Below are 21,795 nucleotides of genomic sequence, written 5' to 3'. Positions count from 1 at the left end.
TCCTTCCTTCCTTCCTTCCTTTCTTCCTTTCTTTCGCTGAGCTACAAAGCTTGCAGGATCTTATTTCCCCCACCAGGGATTGAAGCCGCGCCCTCAGCAGTGAAAGCGCAGAGTCCTAATCGTTGGACCGCCAGGGAAGCCCCTGAAATTTATTTCCTTAATTAAAAAAAATTATTCTTGGAACATGAGTTCTTCCTCCAGTTGGTGTGACAGAAAAGTAAAGGGCCCAGGGACAGGGAGTGAGTCTCAGACCGACTCTACCTGAATACCCCGGGTCTGGGGGGCTCTGAGGGTGGATGAGCTGATGGGTTGCAAAGGTGTTTTTAGGGGGCACAGAGGCGACACCTGTGGTCTGAGCAGTGGGTTATAAATACAGGCGAGATCCCAACGTGAGGATGCCATGGTAAAGCTGGCATGTCTGTTGTTGGAAACGGGTACCCGGGATGCTGTCTGCCTGTGAGCTGAGCTCTGTCTTGGGAAGCAGGGCTCTCGGGAGGGAGAATTCCAGCCCAGGGCGAGGCACGTGCCCATGTTTAGATCATCGTGGAATAAACAGGAGTTCTTTTTGAGATACAATCACAGACCCTCAGGGCTAGGGCCGGGTGGCAGCTCAGAATCTGTCTCCGCTTCCCTTGGCTTTTAAACAGGGAAGCTTACTTTACCCCACTGTCCCCTCCTATTTCTCTGAAAGCTCAAAATGAGACCTTTGAAATTCACCACAGGAAAAGCAACCCAGGGAATTCCCAGAGGGTCCTGTGGTTAGGACTCCACGCTTTCACTGCCGAGGGCGCGGGTTTGATCCCCGCTCGGGGAACTAAGATCCCACAAGCTGTGCAGCATGGCCAAAAAAATAATAAAATAAAATAAAAGTAGGAAAAGCAACCCAAAGTGAGAGAATTATCTGCATTCAAGGCAAATTTCGGTTCCCGAATTACGGGATGTCGAGGACAGAAGGCAATTCTGTGAGGCTGAAGTGTGTGTCTACCGTTTTGCCCGGTAATTGTCATCATTAGCACAAATGACCCGTAATTAGTGTATTAAAGGCCTGATTTCACTAATGTGCAAATGTCTGAGGGTGCTTGGGAGTCACTGAACAGAGCGTCTGAAGTTGCCTCCTTGCCTCAGCGCTGTGATGCTCTCAAGGCAAAGTTTGACCCCGTCTATTAAACTCATCACAGATTCTTCACTGGGAACGTGGAAATGAAGGGTCTTCATTTAATTCGATGTTTTGAATTATATTACATTAAATGTACGTTTAGTTTTATGTGATGGACGAGGGCGTTTAACATGACTAATTTTGTTTCACTTGCTCTGTGTGTCCAGGTGCTTCTATCTCGTGCACATTCCAAAGAAAGAACCAGCTTCTGAGACTCACAGGAGGTCACCTGTAAGCCCTAGGGATGTCCCATCTGGTAAGCGTCTTCATTTACCCGGGGCCCATAGTCTGTGCTAAAGATGTGCTTCCTGGTGGGGTCTTGGGCCATCATATCAGTTACTGAGGAACTAAGGGGGCTGCGTGGGCACTCCATCCCCGTGTGGCCAAGCCTTGGTGGAAACCCTGGACACCAAGATCAGCTTCTCCATTGGCAGTACTTCCTACACGTGGTCACACGTCATTGCAGGGAGAACGAAGGGCTTTGGGTACAACTCCACTGGGACAGGGCAATCAGAAGCTCCCTTCTGGCTTCTCCTGGAATCCCAGACATACCTTTTTCCTTTGCTGATTTCCGTCTTCGTCCTTTCTCTGTAATCAACTGTAACCCTGAGCACAACAGCTTTTCTGGGTTCTGTGAGTCCTCTTGGTAAATCATCAAACCTGAGGGTAGTCTCGGGCACCCCCAAAACACACATGTATCAGTTCACCACATCATTGTCCAGGAGTGGGTCAGACCCTCCTGGCATCCTAATGCCCCTCCCTCACAGATTCCAGAGTGGATGGAGCCGGCCTTCCTTCTGAGGGCGTGTGGTGGGCTGGTGACCTTGCTGTGTGACTCTGGGTGATTCCCTGGAATAGTCTGAGCCTCAGTTTCCTCATCCATGAAATGGGCGCCACCAAGTCAACCTTTCAGGGCTGTGGCTTGTAAACTTTAAAAGGTATCCAACATTCAATATGGGAGAGCTGGTTGTTACTATTCCCACCCCCCCACCCCGTGATGTGATGTTCGTCACTAAATAACAATACATATGATTTTAAACTGTTTAACGCAACAATATAGATTCATCAGAGAGGAGCTGGAAAATGCAGATTAAAAAATAAGACACACAAAAACCCAGGTGGCTATCTGGGCACAGGTCATGATCTTACCTGATGAAAGGGCGGGAGATGGCCAACACGGTGCGGATGAACCAGGATGGATGGACGATGATTAAGGACTTCAGGTTTTTGCGCAGTCTGCGTGGGGAGACAGAGGAAGCAAGATGGGCTCCTTGGGAAAGCCCCGGGGAGGGAGCAGCTAACCGGTGTTACCTTCTCTCTGTGCCCAAGAGGTGCTATGATTATCTCCATTGGCAGGGAAGAGGTGGAATCTCGGTAAAGCTAAGCCCCCTCGCAGAGTGTGCAGGTGGCAGAGCTGATGTCTGGTCTCCAACCTCTCTTAATTTAGAGTCTGAGCATTTGACTTTGTGGCCACAGCGTCTCCCATTTCTGAAAGATTTTCTGGGGCCCCCTGGTTCTGAGCACCTATTATGGGCATGTTGAATTGCAGCCCCCTTATTTGGGAAGAGGGTCATTGTAGGAGAAATTAGTTAAAGTGAGGTCATATAGGAGTAGGGTGGGCCCCTAATCCACTATGACTGGTGTCCTTCTAAAAAGGGGACATTTGCACACAGGTGTCCACAGGGGAGATTCTCCCTCATGGCCCCAGAAAGAACCAACCCTGCAGACACCTTGATCTCGGACTTCTAGCCCCCAGAACTAGGAGACAACATATATCTATTGTTTAAGCCACCCAGTCTGGTGCTTTGTTACGGCCGCCCCAGCTGACCACGACACACCTTTCAGAGGGACTTCAGGGCCCCTTGCACCCCGAGGAGGTCCCCCAGCCCCACCCACTCACCTCCTATCAATCATCTGGTAACACTTCTTCAGCCAGCCGATGCCGGGCATCCTTCGCCGAGGCGTGGCACCATTCAGGTACACGATCATGTAATCCTCGGCCACAAGGAGTTCCAGACTGCTGATGACGTACCTGGTCACGGGACACAGACGACAGGGGACCCGACGGAGGGGCTCAGAGTCAGGAAGCCCAGTTCCCGGGACTGAACCCCTGGGGCACCTGCCCTTTCTGCCTCTGCCTGCCCTGGCTCTGCCAGCCACACCTGTTCAGGTGTTGTTGGCTGTCCTGGCATACTCGGCTCGGGGCGGGGGGCGGGGGATGACCCCAGCCCACCCCAAATTTGTGTCAGTGGGCACAGTGATTGTAGTAGTTACTATTTTATTGAGCACTTACTAGATGCCAAGTGATTTATATGCATGGTCTCCATTAATCCTGGGAGGTGGGCTTCAACAGCCCCAGATACACCTGGGGAACAGGCACCCACAGCCAACAGTCCACTGCACCGGACATTAGGGACCTGGGGTCTGTCCCAGCCCTGTCTCCCCCTAAGTGATTTCAGAAGAATCCTTTCTTTCTTTTTTTTTCAAACAACATTTTTTTAAAAAATTATTTATTTATTTATTTTTGGCTGCGTTGGGTCTTCGTTGCTGTGCACGGGCTTTCTCTAGCTATGGCGAGTCGGGGCTATTCTTCGTTGCGGTGCGCGGGCTTCTCGTTGTGGTGATTTCTCTTGTTGCAGAGCACAGGCTCTAGGTGTGCGGGCTTCAGTAGTTGTGGTGCGTGGGCTCAGTAGTTGTGGCTCGTGGGCTCTAGAGCGCAGGCTCAGTAGTTGTGGCGCACGGGCTTAGCTGCTCCGCGGCACGTGGGATCTTCTTGGACCAGGGCTCGAACCCGTGTCCCCTCAATTGGCAGGCGGATTCTTAACCCTGTGCCACCAGGGAAGTTCCTTTTTCTTTTTTTTTAATATTTAGTTATTTATTTGGTTGCACCAGGTCTTAGTTGTGGCAGGCGGGCTCCTTAGTTGCAGCTCGCCGGCTCCTTAGTTGTGGCATGCAAACTCTTAGTTGCAGCATGCATGTGGGATGTAGTTCCCTGACCAGGGATCGAACCCAGGCCCCCTGCATTGGGAGCGCGAGTCTCACCCGCTGCGTCACCAGGGAAGTCCCAGAAGAATCCTTTCCTCTCTTTCAGCCTCTAATTCCCCATCTGTAGATTGGGGAGACTGGGCTCCCTGGTATCTCAGGCCACTTTCCGATCTGACCTTCCATGGCTACCTTCTTGTCCTCTGGCCCACCTGGCATCCAAGCCCCGCTGTGTAAGAAGGCAATCTTCATAATAATGATAATAGGAGCGATAACGATTTGCTGAGTTCCTACTGTCATCTGCCAGGCGCTTTATCCATAGTATCTGTCTCCATCATAATAAAACTGTACCTGTGTGTCCTTGGGCAAGTGACTTAACCTCTCTGTGCCTCAGGCTCTGCAGCCACAGAATGGGAGGCAACAGTAACTAACCCACAGTCGTGTCAAGGGTGGAATGCGTCATCACATACCAAGCCCTTCACTTCGTGGCTGCCACATAGTAAATGCTCTGTAATTGCTAGGGATGATGACAGTTGCACCCATGAGGCCCAGCGGGTGAGCAGGGGACTCAGATGCAGGGTCGGGCAGCTGGGACAGAGGGGGTGGGCCACTTACAGGAAGAGGTTCTCCATGATGTAGTGGTAGTCGGGGGAGCTGCTGTCTGGGAGGAAGCAGGCGGCAAAGACGATGATGGCGTTGAGACCTTCCCCGTAGTACCCTGGGGAGAGGCGGCCAGTGTGTGAGCAGCCCCAGGCAGAGATGGGTAGAGCCGTCTCCCAGCTCTGAGCCACCCCCTGCTCTGCCCCGTGCAGCAGCCTCATTTCTGGCCAGCCCCTTCCCACCCACTGCGCACACCCAGAGGGTACAGCTCTGAGTCACAGCAGCCTGGCTGGAGAAGCCAGCCAACGCTTGACCTGTCTCTGCCTTTGGCAGGGGACGCCAGCCACCCTCGTAGACACCTCCGGTGTGCATCCGGCACGTCTACGCCTTGCCCCGCTGCGGGTTTCACCCCTGCACACCCGGACACTAGGGCTTAATTTAACATCCCCCTGGCTCAGAAGAAGAGACTGAGGTCCAGAGAGGGCCACTGATGGGCCTCCAGTCGCTGGAGCCGGGAGGGGGCCCGAGGGGCGTGGCCTCACCTCCGTGGGTCACCACCCTCATGTAGGGCCGGATCATGTGCAGGTCAATCCGGTGTTCCTGCTCCCCAATGATAACTGTCCGCCACAGACGCCCGTTGGCGGCACTGCCGTCCTCTGCCGAGCCATCCCCGAACAGGTCCGCACTATCCCCAGGCATATTCTTGGCGGCGGCCACGGGGGTGTCATCTGGAAGCGGGGGGCGGGGGGGGGAAGGTGAGCGGAAGGGACACCCGAGTCCGGACACCTCATCCCAGCTTCCCTCTCTGGGCTACCTTCGCCGCCTGTGGCCCCGGAGCCCTCTCCTCTCTCCCCAGGCCAGAGGCGAAACCGCTCATCCTACCCTTTGCTAACAGGTGGTGTTAGATTGGGGCTGCTGGGTGAGATGGAGGACCTGGGAGTCCAGAAGTCACGCCTAAATAATAATTTTTCTTTCCCCAAGCCGTGGAACACAGGAAAGTGCTCAGTCAGGCGGTTGGCCTGGGTAGAGCCCGTTTCTTGCTGTGTGACCTTGCACACATTCTTGCCCTCTCTGGGCTTCTCAGGATTCTTAACCACGCTTGAAATATCTGCCTCTTTCCCACCTGTCATCCTGCAATCTTCCCGCCTCAGAAAATAGCCTGGCCGTTTTCTCAGCTACTCAGACCCCACACCCAGGTGTCACCGTCAACCCCCTCTTCCCCTTCATACTCCACATCCACCCAGCAAGTGCTGTGGCTCTGCTTCTGTCCCCATGGCCACCGCCATTGCCACCTTTCTGACCTGTGCTCTTGCCTCGGCATGTCAGCTCAAATAACACCCATCCAGGGAGGCCTGTCCCAGCAACCCTGCAAAGAGTCCTCCCCACCCCCAGGTAGCCTGGTTCAAGGAGTCTCGGCCTGGGCGCTTTTGACATTTGGGGGCCGGTCATTCTCTGTGGAGCCCCCTCCTCCATCCCAGGCACTGTGGGGTGTGGAGCCACCTCCCTGACCCCACCTACTTGATGCCAGGATTCCCCCAGTCATGACAACCACAGATGTCCCCAAACATGGCCCAGTGTCCCCTGGGGGCGGGGGGCTGAATTGCCACAGTGAGACCCCCCCCTTCCCTCTCCCATCACCTCATCTCCCTCACAGCACCGACGACCAGGTGCAATTATCTTGTGTACATTTTTACCGTTACCCAGAGCCTGGCTTTCCGATGGCCACGCGAGCAGGCAGGCGATGTCTATTCCTGACATGCCCCCGTCTGATCTACCTGCCGCCCCCTACACAGCAATCAAGACCTGCTCCACAAACACCTGTGGAATCAGGGGGAGGCCCTTCCTCTGGTCTCGGTCCCCTTTGAGAATCGGGTGAAAGACACATCTCCCAGCAAAGTCCACAAGTCCACGAGAAAATGTGCACGGAGTCCCAGGAGCTGTCCTGGGAGCCCCGGGTTGGAAGACCTGTCCCCCTTGAGCCTATGGGGATGGAGGAGGGAGGCTCCGGTCAGCTGGTCCCCAAGTCAAAGGGAGCGCTGGGGTCCGATTTGGGGGCTGGGCAGGTGCGATGAGCGACCTCACCTTCCCACTCCAATTCATTGCCGTTCCCCAGGAATTCCAGCGAGTCGGTCTCATCTGGGGTCTCGATGTCATCCACGTTGATATCCAGGTCATCGGGGGTGTCCAGGAAGTCATCGGACAGCAGGGAGCCCTCGCTCTGGTCCAGGGAAATGTTGATCTCGGGGGCCACCAGCGTCTTCCGCTTACGGTGAGCCGTGTTGAAATTCAGAGTGTTGGGAGGGGCTGTGGGGGAACAGGAAAACAGAAAAAAACAAAAGCAAAACAAGATCAGTCACTTTTGCTGTTTTCTTTCTTCTTCCCCCTCTCCCGTTCCCAACCCGGTGGAGATCCACTCCGCCCCGTTGAGGGGAGTGGTTAGAAGTCAAAGGACATCCTTTCATGGCAGCGGTTAATGTAACCATCTAGTGCGGAGGTCAAGGGCGGACACTTGGACGTAGGGCAGACCTGGGTTCAGAGCCTGACCTCGCTATTCACCAGCTCCGTGACCCTGCAGTGCCATGTTGCTCTGAGCTTGACTCACTTTTACCATCTGCAAAATGGGACTCACAGGTGAGTCGAGTCAAGGTTGAACAATGATGTGGGGATTAGACCCCGGGCAGCCTGCGCTCCAGATGGTGTGCTCTGGACCTACCAATATCTGCGAGTCTTGTTCCTTCTGGCTAAGGCTGGCAGAGAATGTTCACGTTCTGCTTTTGGCCTCTCTGTGATGCTCAACTCTAACAACTAACTTTTAGCGATTGTGTAACGTAAGCCAGACACTCTGCAAAGCTCTCCCCTGCGTTTTCACGTTCCAACTTTGCTATTGCCCCCTTTAACAGATGAGCAAACTGAGGCACAGAAGGGCAGGATCCTCCCATTTCACTCTGAAGCCTGTCAGGATGGATATTCCCCATGGTTTGGACCGCTTCCTCCTAAAGACTCTTAGCCTGGACTCTGGTCTCCTTGTAAAAGGTGGTTTCTCTTCCTGGGCTGCCTCCCATCTGACAGCCCCCGGAGCAGAGCCAGCCCCTCAGGTTTACCCTGTTTCATTACACAGCCTTTGAGGACAAAATAAGTAAACTAGTAGGAGACTCCTACCCCTCTTTTATTGGATGAAGACATTCATTGATCCATAATTTTTTAAAATTAATTAATTAATTAATTTATATTTTTGGCTGCGTTGGGTCTTTGTTGCTGCGCGCGGGCTTTCTCTAGTTGCGGCGAGCGGGGGCTACTCTTCGTTGTGGTGTGCGGGCTTCTCATTGCGGTGGCTTCTTTTGTTGCAGAGCATGGGCTGTAGGCACGCGGGCTTCAGTAGTTGTGGCATGTGGGCTCAGTAGTTGTGGCTTGCGGGCTCTAGAGCGCAGGCTCAGTAGTTGTGGCACTCGGGCTTAGTTGCTCCGTGGCATGTGGGATCTTCCCGAATCAGGGCTCGAACCCGTGTCCCCTGCACTGGCAGGCGGATTCTTAACCACTGCACCACCAGGGAAGCCCCCACTGATCCGTAATTAAATGGACCACATTTTTTTTTTTCACTTTGAATCTCACTTTTTTTTTTCACTTTGAATCTCTCGGTCCCTAAGCAGGAGGTCAGAGGTAACTGCTTCAGGAGACACTGGGATAGAAACATTCGCTTTGGCAGAAAATGATAAAAACACAGCATTCACATTTATCAAGTGCCTGCTGTGTGTGGGGCACTGGCATGATTTCCAGCTCTCACCATGACCTTGTGTGGTGGGAAATGTCACCCATTTTACAGATGCGAACATTGAGGCGGGGACTTGCCCAAGGATCAGACCCCAGACTTCTCAACTCACTCTGCCTTTTTCACGGGAAGTGTGTTAGGAGCAGTGAATCAGGAGTGCTTGATTTAAAATACTGTTACTCTTCCTGATGGGGTCAAGCTGTGGGTCACAGCATGGTGGCAGTAAGACTAAAGGTGCAAGGAAGCACGGTGGCAGTATGCCACCACATGGACCTGGAGGATAGGGCAATGAGCCAAACAAGATGATTCTCCAGGCCTAAAACCTAATGGAATTTGCCCTGCCAAGTTTCAGACTTGCTGGGTCCCGTGACCCCTTTCTTCCTTCCAATTTCTCCCACTTGGAATGAGAATATCTATTCTATGTCCATCCCGCCATCGTGTTTTGGAAGCAGAGACATTGCCTGATTTCATAGGTCCACAGCTGGAGAGGAATTTTGCCCCGGGATGAATCACACCTGAGTTTTTTTTTTTCCTCCCTCCTCTTGAGCCCTTCGACTGATTAGACACGGCCCACCCACACAATGGAAGGCAATCTGCCTTACTCAAAGTCCATGAATTTAAATGTAAATCACATCTAAAAAAACACCCTCAACAGAAACATCTAGAATTATGTTTGACCACATAGCTGGGTACCATGGGCCAGGCAAGTGAATACATAAAATTAATGATCACATCTCCCCATCTCAAGTTCCTTAACTTAATCCTATCTGCAAAATCCCTTTTGCCATGTGAGGGAACGTTCAGGGGTTCCTGGAATTAGAATCTGGATATCTTTGGGGGTCATCGTTCAGTCAGTCACACCTAGGAAGTGGGGTACTGTTACTACACACTCCTCGTTTTACAGAGGTAGGAAATGGAGGCCCAGAGGGGTGAAAGGATTTGCCCAAGGTCACCCTGTGGGGATGTGACAACACCGGGCAGAGCCCGTGTGCTCAGGCAGGAAGAAGGGCTGGTACTCCAGGGTGACCAACCATCCAGATCGGCCCCAGAAACCTGGAACAAATTGGTCCCCCTACCTGGCTCATGGGCATAGTGTGGTACAGGGGTAGGCAGAGCTGGCTCTCACTGCTGTGTGACCTCAGGGATGTGGCTGTCCCTCTCTGGGCAGTCTTTCCCCTGTAGGGTGGGCTCTGTGATGGGCTGCATGGGGGAAATGCAGGCAGAGCGGGGACCCTCAGCAGGACTCTGCCAGGAGATGTCATTGAAGAGAACACATGTTTGAGGCAGCTTCTCTGGCTGCCCCAGACCCCCTGTCCTCAAAGTCTGGGGCTTTGGATCCTTAGAGCTATGAGCCCTCCTGAGTGCTCAGGGCAGCAAAGCCCTCCCAGGGCTGACTTTGTGCCTGGCATCCCCTGGGCACTTTACACAAATCATCTCATTTAATCCTTGCATGCCCCTTCTGTGGGAGGCTCACTACCTGTATTTAGTAGATGAGGCATTGGAGGCACAGAGAGGCTAAGCAACTAGTTCAAGGACACACAGCAACTGACTTCATGATGGCTCCCACACACGTCTCTGGCCCACAACCACACTGCTTTCCCTGCAGGACTTGGAGCAGAGCAACCCCCTTCCCTGACATTCCACCCAGGAGGCATGACCTCTGACATTTCTACAGTTACAGTGCTGGGCACAGCCCAGACCGTGTGCCCATTTCTGCATGCATGGAAACTTACAGGATGTGTCTTCTGTGGCACTGCCAAGCAAGTCCATCCCCGTCTCTTCCGAGAGTGGCCTGCAGACCCAGCCGGGAGCGGACATCAGCCACCAGGCCCCACAAGTCCAGCCACAGGAGCGTGGAGTTCAGACAAAATGACACCAACAAAATCTGTTTAGCTTTGAGAAATCTTTGGGACAAAATACATCTGCTCGCGAGCACAGAAAATCATAAACAATCAGTGCTGGAGGGCTCCCATTGGATCATCTAATAAATATTAAGCCTTTTTTTTGGGGGGGTGGGGACGGGGAAAGCTGAGGCCCAGTGAGAAGAAGAGTCTCATCTATATTATATTTGGAATATAAGCAGCATTCTTCATGGGCTGATCCCGCAGGGTTTGGTCTCCGATGAATTGCTGCTATTAACGCAGCCAGAAGTTATCCGATGGACATAGCAGACAACTGAAAGAGCTCTCTGTGGCCAATGCTGGACTGGTCTGACCAACAAAATATATCATGAAGTATTGGATTGTGAGCCAGTGTTTAAAATAAAATGTCCGTGAGTCCATACAGATATAAATAAATGATTGAATAAATAAATACAGGGAGAAGAGACAAATTTTTCCTGCAGAGAAGAATTTCATATAATGTCTGTAGATATTCTGCCCTCAAGGAGATGGAAAGTAACCCCCTTCTCTGTAAGTGTGGGCTGTGCACAGTGACTTCCTTCCAAAGAGGACAGTATGGGAAGGGGGGAGGTGTGACCTTCCAGTGGAGACACCTGAGCAGCACGACCTCAGCCAGGGGACCGAGGCCGACACCAGCAGTGATGAGTCATGTTGACGGCAGGCACCCCGAGATGAAGGGTGAGACGGCCCTTCACAGGTGGTCCTCCTCCCAGCGCCCAGCGCCCCAGGGTAACCGTGAGGAAAACACCCGACAAGTTCCCACTGAGGGAGAGTCTACAAAATCTCTGGCCACAGTCCTCAAACCCGTCAAGGGCATCGAGAACAAGGGAAGTCTGAGAAACTGTCACAGCCCAGAGGAGCCCGAGGAGACATGATGCCTGAATGTTACGTGGGAACTTGGGTGGGATCCTAGGAAAGAAAAAGGATATCAGGAGAAAAGGACTATGGAAATCTGAATAAATTCTGGACTTCAGTTAATAACAGTGTATCAATATCAGTCTATTAATTGTAACAAATGTATCAGCCTAATGTAAGATGTTAATTTAGGAGAAGCTGAGTGTGTGGGGGAGGGTATGGAAATTTTCTGTAATATTCTTGCGACTTTTCTGTAAACCTAAATCTTCTAAAAAGTAAATTTTTTTTAAAAAAGAAAGGCAGCCAGCTATACATTTGTGCCCCTTTAATGCTTGGTGGAGCACGAATTTGCAAAATAAGACCTGTTTCTCTGGCAATGCCCAGACTGTTTTTTTTTTTTTTGGACCACAGCTCATGCCGCCTGACTTTGACCCACGTGCTCTGGCTCCTTTGCTCCCTAGGGAAATAGTTCCAGGCAGAGGGTTTTGCAGAGTGCATGGGGCTGTCAGAGGCTCTAGCTGCAGAGTGTGCTGGCTCAGGGAAGCACTGCAGCGTTAATTCATCTCTGCAACTCAGCAGTCCCAGCTCAGCTGGAATGGGAGCTGGTTAGATGGGGAAGGACAGTAGAATGCTTTTTCTTTTCCTTTAACAAAACCATTTATTCCATCACCTCTGTTCCTTGTAGGGCATGAGCTGGCACCCTCTGTCGGGTGGGATCTATCCATGCTTCTTCCTCCGCACCTGCCACCCCGCCCACCTTTCTCCCATTCACCATGCTTTGAATGTTCTTTGAGTAACCACTACCCTTCCAAGTGCATTGGCGGTCTTGGAGGGTCTTGGAGGTAAAGGATGAATCAGATGTCGCCCTGCTCTCATAGGGGTCAAAAGTCAAAATAGAGCAGAGGTCCAAAGGAAATGAAGGGCTTCCCTGGTGGTGCAGTGGTTAAGAATCCTCCTGCCAATGTAGGGGACACGGGTTCGAGCCCTGGTCCGGGAAGATCCTACATGCCGCGGAGCAACTAAACCCGTGCGCCACAACTACTGAAGCCCGGGCGCCTAGAGCCCATGCTCTGCAACAAGAGAAGCCACCACAGTGAGAAGCCCACACACCACAACGAAGAGTAGCCCCCGCTCGCCGCAACTAGAAAAAGCCCGCACGTAGCAACGAAGACCCAACGCAGACATAAATAAATAAATAAATTTATTTTAAAAAAAAATGACAAAGGAAATGAGGACACATATCCACGCAAAAACTCATACCTGAATGCTCACTGCAGCGTGATCACATTGGAAACCACCCAAATGTCTACCAAGTGATGAACGGATAAGCAAAACATGGTCCATCCATACAGTGGAATATTATGCAGCCATGAAAAGGAGTGAAGCGCTGACACCTGCTACCATGTGGATGGACCTCGAGAACACGATGCTCAGTGAGAGAAGCCAGACACAAAAGGCCACATCATGTGTGATTCCATTTATATGAAACGTCCAAAACAGGCAAATCCACAGAGACAGGTGGTACATTTGTGGTTGCCAGGGGGATGGGGTTTCATTTTGGGGTGATGGAACGTTTTACTACTAGATAGAGGTGATGGCTGTACAACATGTGAGTTGTTCATTTAAAATGGTTATTTTGGGACTTCCCTGGTGGTCCAGTGGCTAAGACTCCACGTTCCCGATGCAGGGGGCCTGGGTTCGATCCTTGGTCAGGGAACTAGATCCCACATGCCGCAGCTAAAGATCCCACATGCCACAACTAAGACCCGGTGCAGCCAAATAAATAAATAAGTAAATATTTTTAAAAATTAGGGCCCACCCCAAAAATGGTTATTTTGGGGACTTCCCTGGCAGTCCAGTGGTTAAGACTCCACGCTTCCAATGCAGGGGGCGCAGGTTCGATCTCTGGTTGGGGAACTAAGATCTCACATGCCCACCGCACGGCCAAAAATAAAATAAAATAAAATGGTTATTTTTATGTTATGTAAATTTCACCTCCATTTAAAAAAGAAAAAAAGCAAGCTTCAGATTAAGTCAGAAGGTTTTAAAGAGGGATCTTTTTTTCAGATTGAGACTGAAGACAACTCACACGCCCATTTCGTGTACACATTGCTCTGGTCCCTCTGTCTGTAGCTGACACCCCTGCTCTCAACACGGGGAGGGCAGCTGGTAACTCACCAATAAGTCCGGGATCCGGAAGTACAGGAGGCACACCACCTACTTGCAAGGTTACCCAAAATCATGCTCTGAAATTGCAGGCTGACAGCTGATGCACCACCCCTAGTTTTATCCTGCCCACACAGCATTTCACAACATTTTAAATTTGCTGTCAAATCAGAGATACGACACAAAAAGTCTAGATAGCAGTCTTTTCTTGAATCAGATCTGCCCTCCGTGCATGGTAACCGCCACCAGGAGCTGACTGTCCGTCACCCCTGCTCACCTGGGTGTCGGGATTTCCTTCCGGCTCCTTCCCCTCATTTACTCTGCCTTCCCTGTTTCCATCAGCCTGAGGCTGTAATCCCTGTTGTTCTAGAATCAGCTAGAACCGTAATTTACCCCCACGGACAGGGCACTCACTCTGTCGGAATGTTGACGGCATCATCATCTTGTTTGCTCCTCACAGTATCCCTGTGAGGCAGGTAGCAGCCCATTTCACAGAGGAGGAAACGGAGGCTAAACCAGAAGATGCCCAAAGGCAGAACGAACCACTCACAGAGGTAGAGCTGAATCCGGTCATTGCCCTCTACTGTCCCCTTGTGTCCAGTCTGCTCATGTGAACAAACCCCACAGGTCCACAGGGCTGCAGCTTTCAAGGTCAGGTGAGACCTGGTTATTTCCACAAGCCCCAGGAAGACCTCAGCTAATGCAGAGCTGAAGCCCCTTCACGAACTCAAAGTGGATCCAGAGGGCTCCCTGCAGCACTTGCTTTCAGTCTGTGCTGGGAAACCCATGTAAAAAGTGGGGTTCCCCCTAATCCACCAGGTGTACAGTGTGGCTTTATTCTTCTGGTGTGGGCTGACTTGCATCCCTCCCAAAACATAATTCAGGTCTTAACTCCCAGAACCTGGGAATGTGACCTGTTTGGAAATAGGGTTGTTGCAGACAGCATTAAGTTGAGATGACATCATACTGGAGCAAGGTGGGCCCTACAGCCAATCAGTGGTATGCTTGTAAGAAGAGGCAAGTTTGGACACAGAGACACAGAGGAGAAGGCTGTGTGAAGATGGAGGCAGATTCAGATCAAAACTACAATGAGGGGCTTCCCTGGGGCGCAGTGGTTAAGAAGCCGCCTGCCAACGCAGGACACACGGGTTCGAGCCCTGGCCCGGGAAGATCCCACATGCCGCGGAGCAACCAAGCCCGTGTACCACAGCTACTGAGCCTGCACTCTAGAGCCCATGTGCCACAACTACTGAGACCACGTGCCACAACTACTGAAGCACGCGCACCTAGAGCCCGTGTTCTGCAACAAGAGAAGCCACCACAATAAGAAGCCCGTGCACCGCAACGAAGAGTAGCCCCAGCTCACTGCAACTAGAGAAAGCCCGCACACAGCAACGAAGACCCAACTCAGCCAAAAATAAAAACAAACAAATAAATAAATTTATTAAAAAAAAAAAACTACAATGAGGTATCACCTCATATCGGGCAGAATGGCCATCATCAAAAAATCTACAAACAATAAATGCTGGAGAGAGTGTGGAGAAAAGGGAACCCTCCTACACTGTTGGTGGGAATGTAAATTTGTACAGCCACTATGGAGAACAGAATGGAGGTTCCTCAAAAAACTAAAAATAGAGCTACCATATGATCCAGCAATACCACTCCTGGGTGTATATCTAGAGAAAACCATAATTCGAAAAGATACATGCACCCCAGTGTTCACTGCAGCACTATTTACAATAGCCAGGACATGGAAGCAACCTAAATGTCCATCAACAGAGGAATGGATAAATAAATAAATAAATAAATAAATGTATATCTCATATATATAATGGAATACTACTCAGCAATAAAAAAGAACGAAATAATGCCATTAGCAGCAACATGGATGGACCTAGAGATTGTCATACTGAGGGAAGTAAGTCAGGCAGAGAAAGACAAACACATGATATCGCTTATATGTGGAATCCACAAAAAGTGTACAAATGAACTTATCTACAAAACAGAAATAGAGTTACAGATGTAGAAAGTAAACTTATGGTTACCAGGGGGTCGGGGGGAGGGATAAACTGGGAGATTGGGATTGACATATACACACTACCATATACAAAAGAGATAGCTAATAAGGACCTACTATACAGCATAGGGAACTCTACTCAATACCCTTTAATGGCCTATATGGGAAAAGAATCTAAAAACGAATGCAGGACCTCCCTGGTGGCGCAGAGGTTAAGAATCTGCCTGCCAATGCAGGGGACACGGGCTCGAGCTCTGGTCTGGGAAGCCCACATGCCACGGAGCAACTAAGCCCGTGCGCCACAACTACTGAGCTCATGCACCGCAACTACTGAGACTGCGTGCTGCAACTACTGAAGCCCGTGTGCCTAGAGCCCGTGTTCCACAACACGAGGAGCCACCACAATGAGAAGCCCGCACACCACAACGGAGAGTAGCCCCCACTTGCTGCAACTAGAGAAAGCCTGTGCACAGCAATGAAGACCCAACGCAGCCAAAAAAAAAAAGAAAAAAAGTGGATATATGTATATGTATAACAGATTCACTCTGCTGTACACCTGAAACTAACACACACTGTAAATCAACTGTGCTCCAATAAAAATTTTAAAAAGTAAAAATAAAAAATAAAACACAAGCTTAAAAAAAAAAAAGATGGGGGAAGGCAGAGATTGGAGTGATGCATCTACAAGCCAAGGCAGGCAGAGGATTGCCGGCCACCACCCGAAGCTGAAAGAGGCTGGAAGCATCCTTCCCTAGAGCCTTCAGAGGGCGTATGGCCCTGCTGACACCTTGATTTTGGAATTTTTAGCCTCCAGAACTGTGAGAGAAAACATTTCTTCTGTTTTAAGCAAGTTCCTGGTACTTTGTTATGGCAGCTCTGGGAAACTCACACGCCCTCTCAGCATGAAATCCAAACTTCTCTCCTACTGCATCCCCTACCATGCCAAGGTCCTCTCTGCCCCAGTGTGTTTGCACATCCCACCCCCTCTGCCTAGAGAGCCACTTCCTGCTTTCTTTGACTGGTGAACTTGCTCAGCCTTTCAGGCTAGGTCAGCGTCCTCCAGGAGGCCCCATCTGAATCTGACATCCACCCCGCCCCTGCATTCTGCCTCAGAAGACTTCTTTAGCACAGAATCTGTGGTACTGTGTGCTAATTGCTTGTTTCCTGGGCAGACTGTGAGCCCTTGAAGGGGAGGAAGTGCCTCTTCCTCTCTTGCTTTGGTGAGTCACGGGCCTGGACCTGGGAGAAGCAGCCCTCAGCAAGGGTTTTGAAGGAAGGAGCGAGTGAGGGCACATTATGTAAGTGGTGGGGAAAGGCCAAAATCTAGAAACACCTGTCACCCGGAATCAGCTGTTATTGCAATAGTTCTGGCTTCAGAGGTGGCTCCTGGACCGAGTTCTACCCTCAGATCCTAGCCTCTGGCTTAATGTTACTCACAGTGTGAAAGAAGGGAATTGGGAATAAACTGTGGGCCTCAGGACCTTTGAACATGCCTCCTGCTTCCCAACTGGTGCCCCAGGGCTTTGACGGCATTAAGACCGGCTGTGCTGCCTCGGTCTCCCCTCCAGGGTTTTCCAGCCTCTGTTTCTGTTTGACGGCGGCCACCTCTGGTGCAGGGTAACAGCAAAAACTCTTTCTGGGCATAAGTAGGCTTTTCCAAGGCTCAATGATGGGCCAGCAACACTGGGGCTTATCACAGGACTCCTGCAGAGCTACGTTGGGAGAACCAGAGAGGGAACTGCTGAAAGGCATTCAAGAATTATCCATTGGCAACTTTGGTGGTTTCAGATACTCAGATAAATCTGCCCTTTTTCCTTCTCTGCAGTTTCCAACACCTCTGTCCATTCATCTTGCTCTGGTCTCCCCCAGCTCCATCACCTCTTGGTTGGGGAACTAAGATCCCACATGCTCATGGCACAGAATAAAATAAAATAAAATGGTTATTTTTCTGTTATGTAAATTTCACCTCCATTTAAAAAAGAAAAAAAGCAAGCTTCAGATTAAGTCAGAAGGTTTTAAAGAGGCATCTTTTTTTCAGATTGAGACTGAAGACAACTTACATGCCCGTTTTGTGTACACGCGCGGCATGGCCAAAAAAAACAACAAAAAAGCGCGGGGCCCTGATCCCCTAGGACTGTGACTTTACAAGAAGAGGGAGAGCCACGAGAAAGCTCCCCCTGCACATGCAAGCGCAGAGGCAAGACCACGTGAGGATGCAGTGAGAAGGCCAGGAAGAGAGCCCTCACCAGAAGCCAACCCTGCTGGCACCTTGATCTCAGACATCCAGCCTCTGGAGCTGTGAGAGAATAAATGTCTGCTGTTGAAGCTGCCTGGGGTGTGGTATCCTGCTATGATAGCCCAGCATCGCTAGAGCACAGGAAAGAGAACGGCGCAGTTGAGGAGGGCAGAAGATGCTGAGGTTGCTCAGAGCCTGCCATCACTTCCTGGCCCAAACCCACGGCTCCTGCATGAGGGACTGCTGAGCTGGGCAACAGGAAATCACCTCTGTGCGTGTGTTGGGCTGGGGGAGGGACGTTGCCTGGCCTGCCCTGTGCAGCGGCGGGCAGATACAAAGAGAGACTGAGCATAGGTAGATAGAGAGACAGACAGCAGACAGACAGACACAGGGAGAGACAGGGGCAGAAGAGAGAGACAGGGGTTGGGGGAGAGAATGATAAAGCAAAGGAAGTAAAATCTTAACAATCAGCAAATCTGGGTAAGAGTTTACAGATATTCCTTATACCATTCTTATAGTTTTTTTTCTAAGCTTGGGACCATGTCAGAATAAAAAGTTACAGGGGGAGAGATAAATTGAGAGATTGGGATGGGCACATACACACTACTATATATAAAATAGAGAAATAATAAGAACCTACTGTATAGCATAGGGAACTCTATTCAATACTCTGTAATGATCTATATGGGAACAGAATCTAAAAAAGAGTGGAAGGGATTTCCCTGGTGGCACAGTGGTTAAGAATCCTCCTGCCAATGCAGGGGACACGGGTTCCATCCCTGGTCCGAGAAGATCCCACATGCCGTGGAGCAATTAAGCCCATGTGCCACGACTACTGAGCCCGCGTGCTGCAACTACTGAAGCCCGTGCGCCTAGAGCCCGTGCTCCGCAACGAGAGAAGCCACCGCAATGAGAAGCCCATGCACCGCAACAAAGACCCAATGCAGCCAAAAATAAAATAAATAAAAAAGAGTGGATATATGTATCTATATAACTGACTCACTTTGCTGTACAGTAGAAACACAACATTCTAAATCACCTACACTCCAATTAAAAAAAAAAAAGGAAAGAAAAAAAAAGTTACAAGCAAAACCCACGACCACTCGGTTATAGAAGGCAGAGCAGGCTGAGACACCATTCAGACATCTAACCCTGTACCTGCCTCTCCTTAGCTGTGAGACCCGGGCCAAGCCCTTTCCCACCCTGGTCCTCAGTTTCCCCACCCAACCTTTCTTCAGTCCCTCAATCTGCTTCCGCTGGCTTCAGGGCCTTTGCACGTGCTGCTCTCTCTGCTTGGAATGCTTGACCCCTACCCCCAGCCTCTTTCCCCTGTTCATACCTCTTCATCCTTCAGAGCTCAGGGTCAGCGCCTCCCCCAATGTCCCCAACCCAGTCAGACCCCACCTGGTGCTCTCCAGGTGCCAAGAACCCAGCTGCAATTTTTCATTGGTCTGTGAGGTTATAAGGGACCGCCTGTCTCTGCGCCAGACTGTAAACACCCCACAAGGGCGGCTCTCCTGTTCTCCACGTGTCCCCAGCGTCTCACCCAGGGCCTGGCATACAGTCCGTGCATATCACTAGAAGGAATGAATGTGGAAGCAAGGCAGGTAGATGGATCGTGTCTCCAGGCTGCCCTTTCTCAGCTAGGGTCCACAGGTACCTGCAGAAGAGCAGGAGGTGCAGGAAGACGCCGCAAGGCAATGGCAGCAGGAAGGGGCTGTGGGCACAGGGGGAGCACTCGGACACACCCAGGGCAGCTCGAGGATCCCACCCGGGAAGGGATCACTGAGCTCGAAGGATGGAATTGGGGGTTGTCTGGCATCAGACAGAGGTGCTTATGTTGAGCTGCAGCTGGACGCTGTATAAGGAGCTGTACTCATTTCTCCCAGAACGAGGAGGACAGAGCCTTGATGAAGGCATGTTCCCGACCCCAGGGCTGCACAGCCAGGCCACTATCCTGCAAACACTGAACTACTGAAAAGGGAGAAGAGCCCTCTGCAGCTGGGGAAACTCACTTGAAATTCACACTGGCAGCTGCAGTCAGCTCCACTTTGTCTCAACAAGGCTTGGGAGAGGAGGGTCTCTTTTGTGGGGGGATGGGAAAAAGGAACCAGAGTGAACAAGGTACAAGCTGATAAGAATGATGCTGAGGGCAGCAAGTCCCGTGGGCAGCCCTCCGCATCTAGACAGCCCGGCTCAGCTGCCTCGCAACTCATACCTCATCGAATTCTTTTTTTTTTTTTTTTAATTCTTTTTTTAAAATTTATTTATTTATTTATTTTTGGTTGTGTCGGGTCTTCGTTTCTGTGCGAGGGCTTTCTCCAGCTGCGGCAAGCGGGGGCCACTCTTCATCGCGGTGCGCGGGCCTCTCACTATTGCGGCCTCTCTCGTTGCAGAGCACAGGCTCCAGACGCGCAGGCTCAGCAGCCGTGGCTCACGGGCCCAGTCGCTCCGCGGCATGTGGGATCCTCCCAGACCAGGGCTCGAACCTATGTCCCCTGCATCGGCAGGCAGACTCTCAACCACTGCACCACCAGGGAAGCCCCCTCATCGAATTCTTGTGACAACTTCGGGAGCCAGGAATGACTGTCCCTATTTTACAGATAGGAAAACTGAGGCACAAAGATGCTCGAAGAGCTGCCCAAGGTGGGCAAGCGAGCCCACTGGAGAATTGGAATCTGAACCCACGGCTGTCCGGTTCCACAGCTCGTGCCCTCTTGGTTCCGCTGTGTTGCTTGAAGTAAAATTAGAGTGAGCAAGGTGAGTCCTGTGCTGTCATCAGAGAATTTTTTTATATCCAGGAAGGGTTGGGGTTTGCCCCCCGGGCAGGCAGGGTTGTGTCAGAAGGTTCTCAAAGTCCAGACCGAGGGACGCTTTGGTCTCGGACAGGGGCCAGAGTTCACGGGACCACAGGGTAAGTGATGCTGACACTGGTTGGAGACGCCCCCAAACCCCGAGTGTTTGGTGCTGGAAGGAACCCACAGAGATCATCCCATCTGTTTCCACCCTTTCCATGGGAGGAAACATATCTCCCATGCCGGGAACGAGGGACAGCTCCCCAAGGCGGCTCTTGCCCATTCTGGAGCATTCCTAGCCACATCAGGAGCCCCTGACAAAAACAGTCCTTAATTTGCCCAAACTGCCAGGTCCGGGTGTCATGAGACCCCTTTCTACAAATCCAGGCATCAGCACTCCTTGTATTGAGTTAAAGAGAAAGACTTATAAGAGGGAGTGTAGAACGAAGAACATTTTAACAGTGAGAGAACAGGAGGTCGGCTCCAATGAAGTCGCCGTCTCTTTCCCGAAATACTTGCCTTTCTGAAGACAACGGTACTGTGCAGACAAGAGATTCTCGTCTATTCTGAGGTGGGGCATCTATCGCTTTATTTATTTTTTTAAATTTTATTTATTTTTGGCTGCGTTGCTGTGTGCGGGCTTTCTCTAGTTGTGGCGAGCGGGGGCTACTCTTCGTTGCGGTGCACGGGCTTCTCATTGAGGTGGCTTCTCTTGTTGTGGAGCATGGGCTCTAGGCACATGGGCTTCAGTAGTTGCAGTACGCGGGCTCAGTAGTTGTGGCACATAGGCCCTAGAGCACGTGGGCTTCAGTAGTTATGGTGCACAGGCTCAGTAGTTGGGGCTCGTGGGCTCTAGAGCACTGGCTCAGTAGTTGTGGCGCATGGGTTTAGTTGCTCCATGGCATGTGGGATCTTCCCGGACCAGGCATTGAACCTGTGTCCCTGGCATTGGTAGGCAATTCTTAACCACTGCACCACCAGGGAAGTCCCCATCTATCGCTTTAAGAATCATAAGGATGTGTGTGAAACATCGACACTGAAAATGACTAGACAGGAGAGAGGGCTAAAGATTCTCAAATGAGGGGGTGATGCCCTTGACATCACAGCTTCTCCTGGGACAGGTCGGCAGGAAGCTCCAGATCTCCTCCCATCAGCCCATTTTGTTTTTGAATGGGCCGGCTGGCCGTACAAAGCATGCACAGATTGGACCATTTGAGTCCAAAGAGTCTACTTTAGACTCAAACCTGCATCCCTTTCATGCCTGTCCATCATCCTTGTTCTGCCCTGGGCACCCTCACCGACTGAGATTATCTGGAGCTGG

The 21,795-nt window shown here is 51.1% G+C and overlaps 1 protein-coding gene and 1 long non-coding RNA gene across 7 annotated transcripts in view; one reads left to right on the top strand and one right to left on the bottom strand.

Annotated features, from left to right (window-relative positions):
- The window catches only part of ATCAY (ATCAY kinesin light chain interacting caytaxin), a 42,328-nt gene that overhangs the window by 10,652 nt on the left and 9,881 nt on the right, over nt 1-21,795 (bottom strand). For all 4 annotated transcript variants that reach the window (XM_082453272.1, XM_082453271.1, XM_082453273.1 and 1 more), the window contains 6 exons: nt 10,238-10,296; nt 6,821-7,042; nt 5,281-5,466; nt 4,754-4,856; nt 3,057-3,188; nt 2,306-2,392 (listed from right to left, as the gene is read on the bottom strand). In XM_082453272.1, the coding sequence (XP_082309398.1) occupies nt 2,306-2,392; nt 3,057-3,188; nt 4,754-4,856; nt 5,281-5,466; nt 6,821-7,042; nt 10,238-10,296 (789 nt within the window). The remainder of the gene's footprint in view (nt 1-2,305; nt 2,393-3,056; nt 3,189-4,753; nt 4,857-5,280; nt 5,467-6,820; nt 7,043-10,237; nt 10,297-21,795) is intronic.
- LOC309656643 overlaps nt 1-21,795 on the top strand; it is a 54,707-nt gene that overhangs the window by 32,063 nt on the left and 849 nt on the right. Inside the window, exons 2-5 of one of the 3 annotated variants that reach the window (XR_014261465.1) lie at nt 1,324-1,412; nt 7,147-7,369; nt 20,283-20,439; nt 20,826-21,045. This is a non-coding gene — a long non-coding RNA (uncharacterized lncRNA). The remainder of the gene's footprint in view (nt 1-1,323; nt 1,413-7,146; nt 7,370-20,282; nt 20,440-20,825; nt 21,046-21,795) is intronic. The other 2 variants (XR_014261466.1, XR_014261467.1) reach the window with 2 other exon arrangements.

The sequence above is a fragment of the Balaenoptera physalus genome (genome assembly GCF_965194825.1).
Source record: "Balaenoptera physalus genome assembly, chromosome: 3".
NCBI lineage: Eukaryota > Metazoa > Chordata > Mammalia > Artiodactyla > Balaenopteridae > Balaenoptera > Balaenoptera physalus.
Note: the sequence above shows the minus strand (reverse complement) of the source record. Positions and strands in the feature narration are given on the sequence as shown.